General features: G+C 39.5%; 1 protein-coding gene across 1 annotated transcript; it reads right to left on the reverse strand.

Annotated features, from left to right (window-relative positions):
* Window positions 1-5,320: 5,320 nt before the first annotated feature.
* LOC135230633 (olfactory receptor 7G2-like) lies at window positions 5,321-8,086 on the reverse strand. The gene has a single exon (XM_064280570.1). The coding sequence runs from the start codon at window positions 7,714-7,716 to the stop codon at window positions 6,793-6,795; it is 924 nt and encodes a 307-aa protein (XP_064136640.1). The 5' UTR covers window positions 7,717-8,086; the 3' UTR covers window positions 5,321-6,792.
* Window positions 8,087-15,601: the final 7,515 nt, after the last annotated feature.

Consider the following 15,601-nt stretch of genomic DNA (forward strand, 5'->3'; position numbering starts at 1 on the left):
TAGCAACCCAATTTTGCCCATTCATAAACCTAGAAAGAAGTAACTGGCCCCTCACAGTGGGTTACTGAAATCTTAATGCTGTGGTCCCGATTCCTAATACCTGATATTATTAAAATTTTTTTCCATCCAATCAGCAACCAGTAAATATTTCTCTTTTATGATTTTAACTAATACATTCTATCCAGTGCCTATTTCAACAGCTTCTCGGCCTTCGCCTCTGAAAGGACACGATACACCTTTGCCACACCATACACAGGGCACCTCAGCAGCCTTGCCATGGCACACAGTCTTTGCAGACAAGATTTTAACTGCACCCGCTTTCTCTAGGAGCACAGGTGTGACATTAACGATAGCCTCCCCTGAGGAGATGCATTTAACACACTAATTAAGAACATGTAAATCCAATATCTTTTTGTCCTTTTTTGAGTTCTGAAGGCAACATATTGCTCGTTTACAATGTTTACTTGAACCCACAGATGCTGCTGTTTACAAAGCAGCCCACCTTGAATGGGGCTCCTCCAACAGAAGGCTCTAAACCCTGTCCAAATTAAAACTCATAGACACTCCAGCTAGTGCCCACAGATAATCCATCTCTGTAGAGCTTTAACAACTTCCTTTCATGCCTCTTGGAGTCTCTGGACCACCTATCATGGCCATAAGTTGCCCATGAGTTCCTGATTCAAGAAACTGTCCTGGATCCCATGCCACGTACCATTAGAGCAACAACTGCTGACTGCATTCTGGGCTTTCTTGGAAACAGAGGTTCTCACACAACCTGAGGCTGTGGCTCTGCATGCTCATCTGACCATTATGCCTGAGATCATGGAAACAGCACCCCACAAGCGTGGCATGGTGGCCAAGACTTCCTTGAAACAGGATGGAGCCAAACCTGGGGTCTCTGACATATTCAACCTGCAGGATGGGGAGGCCTCCCCTGACCTCAGTCCCTTGCCAGATGCCATGTTACTGGAGGAGGCCTCCCCTCCCCCAGATGCCTTGACTACCTGGGGGGCCCCTTGGGATTAACTGACTGAACAGCAATGGGAGTTCATAGACGGTACAGATGGTACAATTCCCACACACGTGATATACAGTTTGGTGGAATGGTGCTGTTTTCCATTCCTTAATCAGGATGTTCCTGATCAAGAACGAGACCCAGGGGTCAGCACAATTGGCCAAACTTTAGGAAATCACCTTAGCACTGGATGCCCTGGCCAACAGATGGCCCAGTGTATATATTTTCTACAAATCCTTAGGTCACAGCCTGGGAGTTGTTGTCTTCAGGTTAAAAATCTCTGGGGATGTCTTGCCTCAAAGATATCTGAAATATAAATCAAGGTCACACATATCTATATAAACGAAGACCACAATGCAAAGACTCATCAGGACACTCCTGCTCTTCAGAGTGCCAGACTGATAGTAACCAAGGCACACATATCACTTCTCAAAATATACAGTGCTGGGCTCTTGAAAGGGGCATGCTGTAGAACTTTGATCTCCCTGATCAGTCCCAGACAGTCAGTGTTTTAAGAGACAAAATGGTGTCCTCTTACAACTCCTGTGTAATTTACAAAATGACAAATGGATCTCTAAAAGGGTCTCCTTTCTGCCTCAGGTTTTATTTTCTTAATTCAAGGCCCTTTGGCTGACTCACACTTCACAAAAACTTTAAAAAACCTTTCTATAGCCTCTTCTTGTATTTCAGTGGGGGCGTATCTCACTTCTAAAGGTACAAACTCACCATACATGAGGCCAGGTTATTGATTTCAGATCTTTGAGTTTTTTTTTTTTTTAACACAGGTATTTATTGCTATAAATTTCCCTCAATGACTGCCCTGGCTGTATCCCATAGATTTTGGTATGTTGCTTTTCATTCTCCTTTGACTCCAAGTATTTTTCTATTTCTCTCTTGGCTTCATCTTTGATCCATTGATCATTTGTTGTTGTCAGGTGCCCGTCGAGTTGGTTCTGACTCACAGCGACCCTATGTACAACAGAACGAAACACTGCCTGGTCCTGCACCATCCACACAACAGTTGCTGTATTTGAGCCAAATCGATGCAGCCACTGTGTCAATCCATCTCATCAAGGGTCTTCATTTTTTTCTCTGACCTTACCAAGCATGACGTCCCTCTCCAGAGACTGATCCCTCCTGATAAAATGTCCAAAGTACAAGAGACAGTCTCACCATCCTTGCTTCCAAGGAGCACTCTGGCTGCACTTCTTCCAGGGCAGACTTATTCATTCTCCTGGCAGTCCATGGTATATTTAGTATTCTTTGCCAACATCGTAATTCAAAGGCATCAATTCTTCTTTGGTCTTCTTTATTCATAATACGGCTTTCACACTGCGTATGAGACAACTGAAAATATCGTGCTTGGGTAAGGCACACCTTCGTCCTCAAAGTGACATCTTTGCTTTTTAACACTTTGAAGAGGTCTTTTGCAGCAGATTTGCCCAATGCAATGCATCCTTTGATTTTTTGACTGCTGCTTCCACGGTTGTTGATTGTGGATCCAAGTAAAATGAAGTCCTTGACAACTTCGATCTTTTCTCCATTTATCATTATCTTGTTTATCGGTCCACTTGTGAGGATTTTTGTTTTCCTTATGTTGAGGTGCAATCCATACTGAAGGCTGTGGTCTTTGATCTTCATCAGTAAGTGTTTCAAGTCCTCTTCACTTTCAGCAAGCAAGGTTGTGTCATCTGCATAATGCAGGTTGTTAATGAGTCTTCCTCCAATCCTGATGCCACATTCTTCTTCATATAGTCCAGCATCTCGGAGTATTTGCTCAGCAAACACACTGAATAAATATGGTGAAAGGATACAACCTTGGCACATACCTTTCCAGATTTAAAACCATTCAGTATCCCCTGCAACCGTTTCTGAATGATTTCAGCAAAATTTTACTTGCATGTGATATGAATGACATAGTTTGATAATTTCCACATTCTGTTGGATCACTTTTCTTTGAGATCGGCACAAATATGGATCTCTTCCAGTCAGTTGGCCAGGTAACTGTCTTCCAGATTTCCTGGCATAGACAAGTGAACATCTGCAGTGCTGCATCCATTTGTTGAAACATCTCAGTTGGTAGTCCGTCAATTCCTGGAGCCTTGTTCTTCACCAAAGCTTTTAGTGCACCTTGGACTTCTTCCTTCAATACCACTCATTCTTTGTCATATGCCACCTCCTGAAATTGTTGAATATCAACTAATTCTTTTGGGTACAGTAACTCTCTATATTCCTTCCATCTTCTTTTGATGCTTCCTGTATCCTTCAATATTTTGCCCATGGAGTCCTTCAAAATTGCACCTTGAGGCTTGACTTTTTTCCTCAGTTCTTTGAGTTTGAGAAATGCTGAGCGTGTTCTTCTCTTTTAGTTTTCTGACTCCAGGTGTTTGCACATTTCATTGTAATACTTTACTTTGTCTTCTCAAAAGACAAAGTTCAGCTTCTATTCACGCTAGCTGCTCTACATTCAAGAGCAAGTTTCAGAGTCTCTTCTGACATCCATTTTGGTCCTTTCTGTCTTTCCTGTGTTTTTAATGACTTTTTGCTTTCTTCATGTATGATGTCATTCCACAGCTCGTCTGGCCTTTGGTCATTAGTGTTCAATTCATCAAATCTATTTGAGATGGTCTCTAAATTCAGGTGGGCTATTCTCAAGGTTGTAATTTGGCTGCCACAGACTTGTTCTAATTTTCTTCGGCTTCAGCTTAAACTTGCATATGAGCAATTGATGGTCTATTCTGCAGTCAGCCTCTGGCCTTGTTCTTACTGATGACATTGAGCTTTTCCATCATCTCTTTCTATAGATGTAGTCGATTTGATTCCTGTGTATTATATTCAGTGAAGTTCACGAGCATAGTTGCTTTTATGTTGCTGGAAAAAAGGTATTTGCAATGAATAAGTCATTGGTCTTGCAAAATTCTATCATGCAAATCTGGCAATATTTCTGCCACCAAGGCCGTATTTTCCAACTAAAGATCTTTTTTCTTTGTTTCCAACTTTTGCATTCCAGTCACCTATAATTATCAATGCATCTTGATTGCATGTTAGATCAATTTCAGACTGCAGAAGTTGGTAAAAATCTTCAATTTTCTCATCTTTGGCATTAGTGGTTGGTGCGTAAATTTGAATAACAGTGGTCTTAACTGGACCTCCTTGTAGGGGTATGAATATTATCCTATCACTGACAGCATTGTACTTCAGGATAGATCTTGAAATATTCTTTTTCATGACGAACATGACATCATTCCTGTTCAATTTGTCATTCTTTCTTGTTTCTCACAGTTTCTGGTATCCCCAGGCATTCTTTGGCTTGCAGCTGCACCATAACTCTTCCTCTGTGTTCAGATGACCATCTTTCCTCTGTCTCTGTCTCTTTTATAAGGATACCACTTATCAGATTTGAACCCACTCTATTCCATTATGACCTCATGATACCTTAACTGATAACAGCTTTGAAGAACCTATTTCTGAACAAGATCCCCTTCAAAGGTACTAGGGAATTAGGGCTTTTTGGAGGATGTAATTCAGTCCATAATAAAAACATTCAACAAATTGAAGAACATCAGAGAAAATGATAAATACGGAATTCAAGATAGTGTTTGCCACCAGGAGGGTAGAAGGCAAGAACACAGGGAGACCTTTCAAATGGTTTGTATGGTGATGTCATTGCTTTATTTTTTAAACTAGGTCACAGGCATATGAGTTTTCATTATATTACTATTCTTTAAGAACTATAGATACGTTTTACACACTGTTTTACATATTGTATTTTAATAAATAAAATTGGAAGTATTTCAATGTCCAGATTCTTTCATATTCCAGGTTCTAAATACGTTCTCCCATATTCTTCTACTATTAAAGTCCCTAAGCCTGCCAACTCTCCTTTTCCACTGTCCTATTTTATACAAAATGTCTTCCTCAAAATAAAGTCCATCTCTGCAAAAAAACTTTTCCTCACAAACACACTTTAAAAAGTTTTATATGAGATCCCTAATAGTATGGCCAGCCCACTATGACTTCAATGATTTAATTAATTTTACTCAACTGTATTTCTTTGTATTGGCTCTACTGTATCAAACAATGACTCCACTAGAGATGACAAAGAAAAATTGCAAAATAAGGTAAGTAAGGAGAAAACTAAAAGCTTCCATACACTCTTATCAATACATCAGTGAGAAGGAATCAAAGCAAATAAGGTTTCAGAAACATTATTTCCCTTTTCCCTGCTTATTCAATAATTTATCATTTCATTATATTACTAAGACAAGTAAAAGCTGCTGATGGATATTATGATAAATGTAAACCTGCAAAACTTCTGAGGTAAGGTGTAGAAATATGTGAGAGCAAGAAATAACAAGCCTTATAAATAATGGCAACATATGGAACACATGTGTCTTAGTTAAATTTTATTGAATGTTATATGCCAGGCATTGTATTAAATGCTTGTAATAGTTACAGGGGTTATCCTTCCAACAGGCTAAGGCTCTCATAGTAATTATTTGTTCCCCAAACAGAAATTTGATTAAGAAGAGATATATGATGCTATTCTCAGTGATGAGATGGGAGGAGACATCTTCTGTATGGAAAGGTCTATTAACAATAGATCTACTATCAACAATAGGTTCAGGGACAAATGGTCAGTTTTGTGGCTCTGAGTATCACGTGTGGATATGATACCTGACTGTTGCAGCCATTTGTCACCATGAGGGGAACCATTGCTAGGTGAAACCATCTCAAGGGGAATGAATGAATCCCTACTGTAATGTTCCAGTACATTTCTTAACTCTGAAGTCTTTATAATGAAAGATAATGCTCTTTATTGTGGGAGCATATTAAAGTCAGTGTTTATATTTTCTAATTACAACTGATGGCTTCCTCACTGATAAGGTTTAATTATATCACAATCATTAGAAACCACTGAGATAATCTAATTATGCCAATTTTATAGATTATGAAGGGGAACAGCGGTGGTTCAGTGGTAGAATTCTCGCCTTCCATGTGAAAGATCCATGCTTGATTTTTGGCCAATGCACCTCAGGCATTGTTACTGGAGACTTGTGTGTTGCAGTGAAACTGAAAATTTTTCAGCAAAGCTTCCAACTAAGATAAACAAGGAAGAAAGGCCTTGTAATCTGCTCATAAAAAATCGGCCAAAAAAGACACTATGGATAATAATGGTATGATCCTGTTGTGTCATGAGTTGATGGCTAACTTAGCAGCATATAAAATGAACAACAACAATAGACAATAAAATGGAGCATGGTGGATGCCGATGTTATCTTAAACACATATAGTTTACCAGTGACGTGTATTGGTAAGAACTATATTGACACAAAAATTCAGCTCCCTTGACTGTCATTGGGATTAACTGGGTTTCCATTCTCATGGCTCTATTCATGGGATCAGGCTGAAGCTAGTCTCTAGCTATGCCTACAGATTTGCCTACATTCTTTACTTACCCTATCCACCTTTTCCTGCTTTTTAAATTCTAAGAATGTTCCCCCCAAATCAGTTAATAAAGAACCCTGGCTCAGGCTCTGATTCTATAGACCCTGACTAAAGAAACTGAGTTTAGAGAGTTGAAATTATTTATCAAGCATCACACAGTACACAAGAAGCAAAGTCAGGTTTAAACACCAAATCGAATTGCATTTAGCCATTATGTTGTCTAGTCCTTTTAGACAAACACAGAGATGGAAGAGTCAAGTATCCCACCTCATGAGCATTCTTTTACTTTGACAAAATCTAAAAACCCAAGTCCAAATGAGGTAATATAATCAATGAAAAGCAGATATGCTCCTGACCAGTTTCCTCAAGGATCCCTTCATGTCCTTGTTTCTCAGGCTATAGACGAAGGGGTTCATCATGGGAGCGACCATAGTGTACATCATTGACACAACTGCAGTCTTTCTGGATGAGTGGATAAATGCAGCACTAATATATGCACCAAAAGCTGTCCCATAAAATAAGAAAACAACTGACAGGTGAGATCCACAGGTAGAAAAAGCTTTATGCTTTCCACCAGCTGATGGCATTTTCAAAATGGAGGACACAATTTGGGTATAAGAGAAAATAATCCCAAACAGAGGAATGCCAGCCAACATGCTAGCTGCAAAATATATGAAGATGTTATTGATGAGGGTATCAGAGCACGCAACCTTGATGACCTGAATAACTTCACAGAAGATGTAGGGGATTTCCGGGTCTATACAGAAAGACAGGCGCAACACCAACAGGCTGTGGATCAGGGCATCCTCAGTGCTAATGAACAGAGAGAGTAGAGTCAGCAGGCCACAAAGGCGGGGGTTCATGATGACCGTGTACCTCAGTGGGTGACAAATGGCCGCATAGCGGTCATAAGCCATTGCTGCAAGAAGAAAATTTTCCAAAGCAGCAAAAACCAGGACAAAGCAGACCTGGGTGAGGCAGCTCTGATTCTGTGCTTTGAGGTTCACCAACATCTTTGGGATCGTGGTTTTGCTGAAACAGATGTCAGCGAAGGAGAGATTGGAAAGAAAGAAGTACATGGGAGTGTGGAGGTGGGAGTCAGACCCAACAGCCAGAATGATAAGCAGGTTTCCAAAGACAGTGACCAGGTATATGGACAAAAACAGGATAAAGAGGAGGAACTGCAGTTCCAGATCCTCTGTTAGTCCCAAGAGAAGGAATTCGGAAACACTTGTTTGGTTTCTAGTTTCCATATTGTTGATGTATCTGATGGAAAAAATGGTGTGACAAGACAATCAAATGTATGCGCCCTAGACCAAAAGCAGCAGCACCAGAAACAAATGCCATCTGGGGGAAAGGTAAGAGAGGAATGGTGGGAAATACAGAGGGGGTATCTTCTGTATGCCCATTATTAATTCATTTAATTTAAAAAAAAGACCAGAAGCTGATGTAGCTGGGCGTAAACATTTATTTAATAAGAAAAGGGTAAGGTGCTATATATATATTTTTTTTTTAATTACACTCTCTGTGCTGTTGGAGCCCTGGTTGTGCTGTGGTTAAGACCTTGGCCACTAACCCAAATGTCGGCAGTTTGAATCCACCAGCTTCTCGTTGGAAACCCTATGGAGCCATTCTACTCTGTCCTATAGGACTATGAGTCAGAATTAACTCAATGGCACATAACAACAACATCTGTGCTGTTACGAGCATTTTAAATGTTTGGTAATTTTAAAGAGAAACAAGTAGACTACGGAGGCAGCCTGAAGAGTTTGCCTCAGGCTCTACCTCTTCCTCCAGAGACTAGTACCAGGCCACAGAGATACTAAAAATTTGTGTTAAGAACCAGGAATGGAAACTTAAGGGGAAGCTGATAACCCTCATCGTTCACCATCACAAGAATGCAACTAAATGATAGAGAATTTTTAAAGTCATGCTGTATAAGAAGGGGCAGATTTCTGCTCAGGAGGAAAATGGTCCATGCCATTGTAAAGACAATTAAAAGACTGGTAGAATAAAAGTTCCCTGATATTGGTGCAAAGATATAAGGAAACATGTAAGGGAGATGGAAGACGGTTAGGTATGAGTTATTGGCAGACTTGGTTCAAATCATTTCACGCATGTACTCTCTTCACAGCTTCCCCTGGATGAACCTGTAGTGAAACACCTGTCTTCATTTTTAAACATTAACTAAGGAACGACAGGTTACCTGGCTGGTATCACTGAGGAATGATGCTTGACATCTTCCCTGAATGTAGAAGATGTGTCCTCAGGAAAGGCGGAGGGACAAGTGAGGGACAAGGCTCCTCCATATGAGGATCAACTGTGGGCGGAGTCTCAGTGGCACTGCTTCCTGACTGGGGGAGGGCTGTTGAGTGAGGTGTTCATAGGCATACTATTTGCGTTCTCTGTCTCTCTGGGGGATAAATAGCCAAAAAAGCTCCTCATTAATCACTCACTTTTAGTGTCATTCTGATCCCAGGGCAGCGCAAATCCTTAAAGACAAAGACTTCAAAAAGTGAAATTCATGATGGTTGATTTCGTGACCCCGTAAAGGCAGCTACATGCCATTCGCCCCTCTTCACCTGTTCCTGTTCACCTCCATGTCACATACCTTGTACTTGTGAATGCATTAACCTTCTCTGTGTTTCAGCCTTCTTTTTCTAATTCCAACTGAAAGCATCTCTGTCTTTCCAAAGACATTAGAAAGCCCGACTCCTACTTTAGGTGTGAAGATATCGTTTACATATATGGATATGATATTTAGAAATATAGCTAAGATTCTGTAAAATATAAATATTCAGTGCAGTTTTTTCTAAAAGTCATTGAATGTCCCCTGAACCTTAATCTTCGTTCTGTATATTTTACATAGAGATATTCTAAGCTAGTCTCTGTGATCAATTCTGACTGTGATAACGATAGATAGACTTGTTACTTCTTTTTTAGGGTTCTGTAGCCAGAATATCCAATTTCATGGCCGTAGTTTCTATGTAAAATTTTATTCACATTAGTGGAAAGAGGTTGATATTTTGGCTCCTGATTTTTAATGGAGTTATGAGAATTCACAGTATAGGCACTAGTATGCAGTTTATCCATAATCTCAGTAGATTTAGACAGATAACAGCCATTATTTAAGAGGTGAAGATGGTGCTCCAATTTAGTATTCACTCAAATACCTTTACCTTTAATGAACTCACTATTTTCATGGGTTCATCAGTTTATTTTAGCACATCTATTTCTATACAAATTTTTTAACCTATAATTTTCTACATATATTACTTAAAAGCCCAGCTTGAGACAAGACGGCATTGTGATGTTACCCTTTGCCATCTTAACTCCATTCACTTCAAATGCATGAAATAAGAGATAAAATAGAACAAGACACAGCTGGCCACAAAATAAATAAATAAACTTTTCCTGGTCTCACAGAAACACCTGAAGTATAAAAAAATACAAGTTAAGTTTTCTAGGTAGTATAAAAAAGAAAAACAAACAACAACAACAAGATACTCAAACATAAAGTGGTGCATATTACAGCTGCAAGTTTCAGAAAAGCCTCCATGGAGGAAATAACTCAAGTTACCAGCTCTCTTGGTGGCTGAATTTGTGATACTCTCAGTACTACCAAGTTGGGGAGTCAGGAAATGGAATTCAGGATTGGAGGAGTGGTGATTGGTGAACCTGTAGGACAAGAAAGAGGGAGCACATAATTGCAAAAGAGAGAGGAGAAAATAACCTTGCCATTCAAATGAAATATGTAAGTTTTAATTTAAATAACCATGAAGAAAAACAACGCAAGCAGAATCAACAACATCAAATCATAGAGGCCAGCAGAGGTTGTAATGGAATAAGTGCTGGGAGAATAGAAAAGATGAGATCAAAGACATAGTGTTGGGCAGATTATACAAACTTCACCAAATGGAAAGGGAAGATGAAGAATGACCAGGTACAGAGATTTTTTTTTAATAATCCTAAAATGATGGTAACAGCAACAACAACACAATGACGGTGCCTTGGATCATGGTGATTAACAGTGAAGGTGGCGAAATCTGATGGGATTCTGAATATATTTGCATTGGATAGACAACATAGTTTCCTGAAGGGGTGGGCAGAGGGTATAAGAAAAAGAGAGAAATCAAAGATAATGATCAGTGGAGAAAACTGCTCAGCACCTAAAAGAATGGAGTTGACAACCATTGTGACCATGGGCTAATAGTCCCAATATCAGGGCTGTATTCTGGAATATGTTTAGTTTGAGGTGCCTCTTAGGCAGCCACATAGAGATATCAAGTGGACAGGTAACTACACAAGTCTTCAATCCAGAGGAGTGTTCCTTTCTGGAGATATAAATTTGGGAGTTCTTAGTGTGTGTTGTTGGGAGTTGGCATCAAGTTTCTCCCTTGCATAGTAGAACTATCCTGTGTCTAGTAGAACGAAATACTGCCCAGTCCTGAGCCATCCTCACAATCAATTCCGTTTGAGCCCTTTGTTGCAGCAACTGAGTTAATCCATCTCAACGAGGGCATTCCTCTTTTTCGCTGACCCTCTACTTTACCAAGCATGATGTCCTTCTCCAGGTAACGTTCCCTCCAGATAAAATGTCCAAAGTCCATGAGATGAACTCTAGCCACCCTCACTTCTAAGGAGTATTCTGGCTGTTCTAAGACAGATTTGTTTGTACTTCTGGCAGTCCATAGTATGTTCAGTATTCTTCACCAACACCATAACTCAAAGGCTTCAATTCTTCGGTCTTTGTTCATTGCCAAACTTTTTTTTTTTAGTATAATTTTTATTGTGCTTTAAGTGCAAGTTTACAAATAAAGTCAATCTCTCACACAAAAACCCACATACACCTTGCTAAACCCTCCCAATTATGCCCACTAAAGTAACAGCCCGCTCTCTCTCTCTCTACTCTCTCTTTTAGTGTCCATTTCGTCAGCTTCTAACCCCCTCCACCCTCTTATCTCCCCTCCAGGCCAGAGATGCCAACATAGTCTCAAGTGTCCACCTGATCCAAGAAGCTCACTCCTCACCACCATCCCTCTCCAACCCATTGTCCAGTGAAATTCGTGTCTGAAGAGTTGGCTTCGGGAATGGTTCCTGTCCTTGGCCAACAGAAGGTCTGGGGGTCATGACCACCGGGGTCCTTCTAGTCTCAGTCAGACCATTAAGTCTGGTCTTATGAGAATATGGGGTCTGCATCCCACTGCTCTCCTGCTCCCTCAGGGGTTCTCTGTTGTGTTCCTTGTCAGGACAGTCATCGGTTGTAGCCAGGCACCATCTAGTTCTTCTGGTCTCAGGATGATGTAGTCGCTGGTTCATGTGGTGCTTTCTGTCTCTTGGGCTCATAATCGCCTTGTGTCCTTGGTGTTCTTCATTCTCCTTTGATCCAGGTGGGTTGAGACCAATTGATGCATCTTAGATGGCTGCTTGCGAACATTTAAGACCCCAGACGCCACTCTTCAAAGTGGGATGCAGAATGTTTTCTTAATAGATCTTATTATGCCAATTGACTTAGATGTCCCCTGAAACCATGGTCCCCAGACCCCTGCCCCTGCTCTGCTGGCCTTTGAAGCATTCAGTTTATTCAGGAAACTTCTTTGCTTTTGGTTTAGTCCAATTGTGCTGACATCCACTGTATTGTGTGCTGTCTTTCCCTAAAGTAGTTATCTACTATCTAATGAGTGAATGCCCCTCTCCCACCATCCCTCCCTCCCCCCTCTTGTAACCACAAAAGAATGTTTTCTTCTCAGTTTAAACTATTTCTCAAGTTCTTATAATAGTGGTCTTATACAATATTTGTCCTTTTGCAACTGACTAATTTCACTCAGCATAATGCCGTCCAGATTCCTTCATGTTATGAAATGTTTCACAGATTCCTCACTGTTCTTTATCAATGCCTAATATTCCACTGTGTGAATATACCATAATTTATTTATCCATTCATCCATTGATTGGCACCTTGGTTGCTTCCATGTTTTTGCTATTGTAAACAGTGCTGCAATAAACATGGGTGTGCATATATCTGTTCCTGTAAAGACTCATTTCTCTAGGATATAGTCCAAGGAGTGGGATTGCTGGATCCTATGGTAGTTCTATTTTTAGCTTTTTAAGGAAGTGCCAAATCAATTTCCAAAGTGGTTGTACCATTTGACATTCCCACCAGCAGTGTTTAAGTGTTCCAATCTCTCCACAACCTCTCCAACGTTTATTATTTTGTGCTTTTTTTTTTTTTTTTGGATTAATACCAGCCTTGTTGGAGTAAGATGAAATCTCATCGTAGTTTTGATCTGCATTTCTCTAATGGCTAACGATCATGAACATTTCCTAATATATCTGTCAGCTACCTGAATGTCTTCTTTAGTGAAGTGTCTATTCATATCTTTTGCCCATTTTTTAATTGGGTTATTTGTCTTTTTGCAGTACCATGTAGATTTTTTAGAGATCAGGTGCTGATCAGATATGTCATAGCTAAAAATTTTTTCCCAGTCTGTAGGTAGTCTTTTTATTCTTTTGGTAAAGTCTTTGGATGAGCATAGGTGTTTGATTTTTAGGAGCTCCCAGTTATCTAGTTTCTCTTCTACATTCTTTATAATGTTTTGTACAGTGTTTATGCCATGTATTAGGGCTCCTAACGTTGTCCCGATTTTTTCCTCCATGATCTTTATCATTTTAGATTTTATATTTAGGTCTTTGATCCATTTTGAGTTCGTTTTTGTGCACGCAGTGAGGTATGGGTCTTGTTTCATTTTTTTGCAGGTGGATATCCAGTTACGTCAGCACCATTTGTTGAAAAGACTGACTTTTCCTCATTTAACTCTTTTGGGGCCTTTGTCAAATATCAACTGCTCATATGTGGATGGATTTATGTGTGGTTTCTCAATTCTGTTGCATTGGTCTATGTATCTGTTGTTGTACCAGTACCGGGTTCTTTTGACTACTTCGGCGGTATAACAGGTTCTAAAATCAGGTAAAGTAAGGCCTCCCATGTTCTTCTTCTTTTTCAGTAATGCCTTATTTATCCGGGGCCTCTTTCCCTTCCATATGAAGTTGGTGATTTGTTTCTCCATCTCATTAAAGAATGGCATTGGGATTTGCATTGGAATTGCATTAAATGTATAGATCACTTTTGGTAGAATAGACATTTTTATAATGATAAGCCTTCCTATCCACAAGCAAGGTATGTTCTTCCACTTATGTAAGTCTCTTTTGGTTTCTTGCAGCAGTGTACTGTAGTTTTCTTTGTACAAGTCTTTTACATTTCTGGTAAGATTTATTCCTAAGTATTTTATCTTTTGGGGGGCTACTGTAAATGGCATTGATTTGGTGATTTCCTCTTTGATGTTCTTTTTGTTGGTGTAGAGGAATTCAACTGATTTTTGTATGTTTATCTTGTATCCCGATACTCTGCTGAACTATTAGTTTCAGTAGTTTTCTGGAGGATTCCTTAGGGTTTTCTGTGTATAAGATCGTGTTACCTGCAAGTAGAGATACTTTGACTTCTTCCTTGCCAATCTGGTTGCCCTTTATTTCATTTTCTAATTGCTCTGGCTAGGACTTCCAGCACAATGTTGAAGAAGAGTGGTGATAAAGGGCATCCTTGTCTGGTTCCTGATCTCAGTGGGAATGTTTTCAGGCTCTCTCCATTTAGGGTGATGTTGGCTGTTGGCTTTGTATAAATCCCCTCTATTATGTTGAGGAATTTTCCTTTTATTCCTATTTTGCTGAGAGTTTTTATCATGAATGAGTGTTGAGCTTTGTCACATGCCTTTTCTGCATCAATTGATAAAATCATGTGATTCTTATTCTTTGTTTTATTTATGTGTTGGATTGCATTGTTTTTCTAATGTTGAAGCATCCCTGCATACCTGGTATATATTCCACTTGGTCATGGTGAATTCTTTTTTGGATATGTTGTTGAATTCTATTGGCTAGAATTTTGTTGAGGATTTTTGCATCTACATTCATGAGGGATATAGGTCTATAATTTCTTTTCTTGTGGTGCCTTTACCGGGTTTTGGTATCAGGGATATGGTGGCTTCATGGAATGAGTTTGGTAGTATTCCGTCCTTTTCTATGCCCTCAAATACCTTTAGTAGTAGTGGTGTTAACTCTTCTCTGAAAGTTTTGGAGAACTCTGCAGTGAAGCCATCCAGATCAGGGCTTTTTTCTGGGGGGAGGGGGGGTAGATTACCTTTTCAATCTCTTCTTTTGTTATGAGTCTATTTAGTTGTTCTACCTCTGTTTGTGTTAGTTTAGGTAGGTAGTGTGTTTCTAGGAATTCATCCATTTCTTCTAGGTTTTCAAATTTGTTTGAGTATAGTTTTTCATAGTAATCTGGTATGATTCATTTAATTTCAGTTGGGTCTGTTGTAATATTGCCCCTTTCATTTCTTATTCAGGTTATTTGCTTCCTCTCCTGTTTTTCTTTTGTCAGTTTGGCCACTGGTTTATCAATTTTGTTGATTTTTTCAAAAAACCAGCTTTTGGTCTTGGTAATTCTTTCAATTCTTTTCCTGTTTTCCATGTCATTTAGTTCAGCTCTAATTTTTATTATTTGTTTTCTGCTGGTGCCTGTGGGTTTCTTTTGTTGCTCTCTTTCTATTTGTTCAGGTTGTAGGGATAATTCTTTGATTTTGGCCCTTTCTTCTTTTTGAACATGTGCATTTATTGGTATATTGGCCTCTGAGCACCGCTTTTGCTGTGTCCCAAAGGTTCTGCTAGGAATTGTTTTCATTCTCATCGGATTCTATGAATTTCTTTATTCCGTCCTTAATGTCTTCTATAATTCAGTCTTTTCTGAGCAGTGTGTTGTTCAGTTTCCAAGTGTTTGATTTCTTTTCCCTGCTTTTCCTGTTACTGATTTCCACTTTTATGGGCTTATGGTCAGAGAAGATGCTTTGTAATATTTCAATGTTTTGGGTTCTGCTAAGGCTTGCTTTATGGCCTAATATGTCGATGACGTTGAATTTTATTGCCAGTTTTGTAGAGTAAAGATGATCGAATACTGGCAATTTCACGGGTGTATCAATGAAGCCCTGGTGGCTCAATTACTAAATACTTGGCTGCTAGCTAAAAGGCTGGTGGTTCAAAACCATCCAGTGGTCCTGCCAGAGGAAGACCTGATGATCTGTTCCTATA

This window comes from Loxodonta africana, chromosome 3, assembly GCF_030014295.1.
Source record: "Loxodonta africana isolate mLoxAfr1 chromosome 3, mLoxAfr1.hap2, whole genome shotgun sequence".
Classification (NCBI taxonomy): Eukaryota; Metazoa; Chordata; class Mammalia; order Proboscidea; family Elephantidae; genus Loxodonta; species Loxodonta africana.

Excerpts from the sequence above, each read along its gene's own strand:
- LOC135230633 (XM_064280570.1), bottom strand. The coding sequence starts at position 7,716 with ATGGAAACTAGAAACCAAACAAGTGTTTCCGAATTCCTTCTCTTGGGA.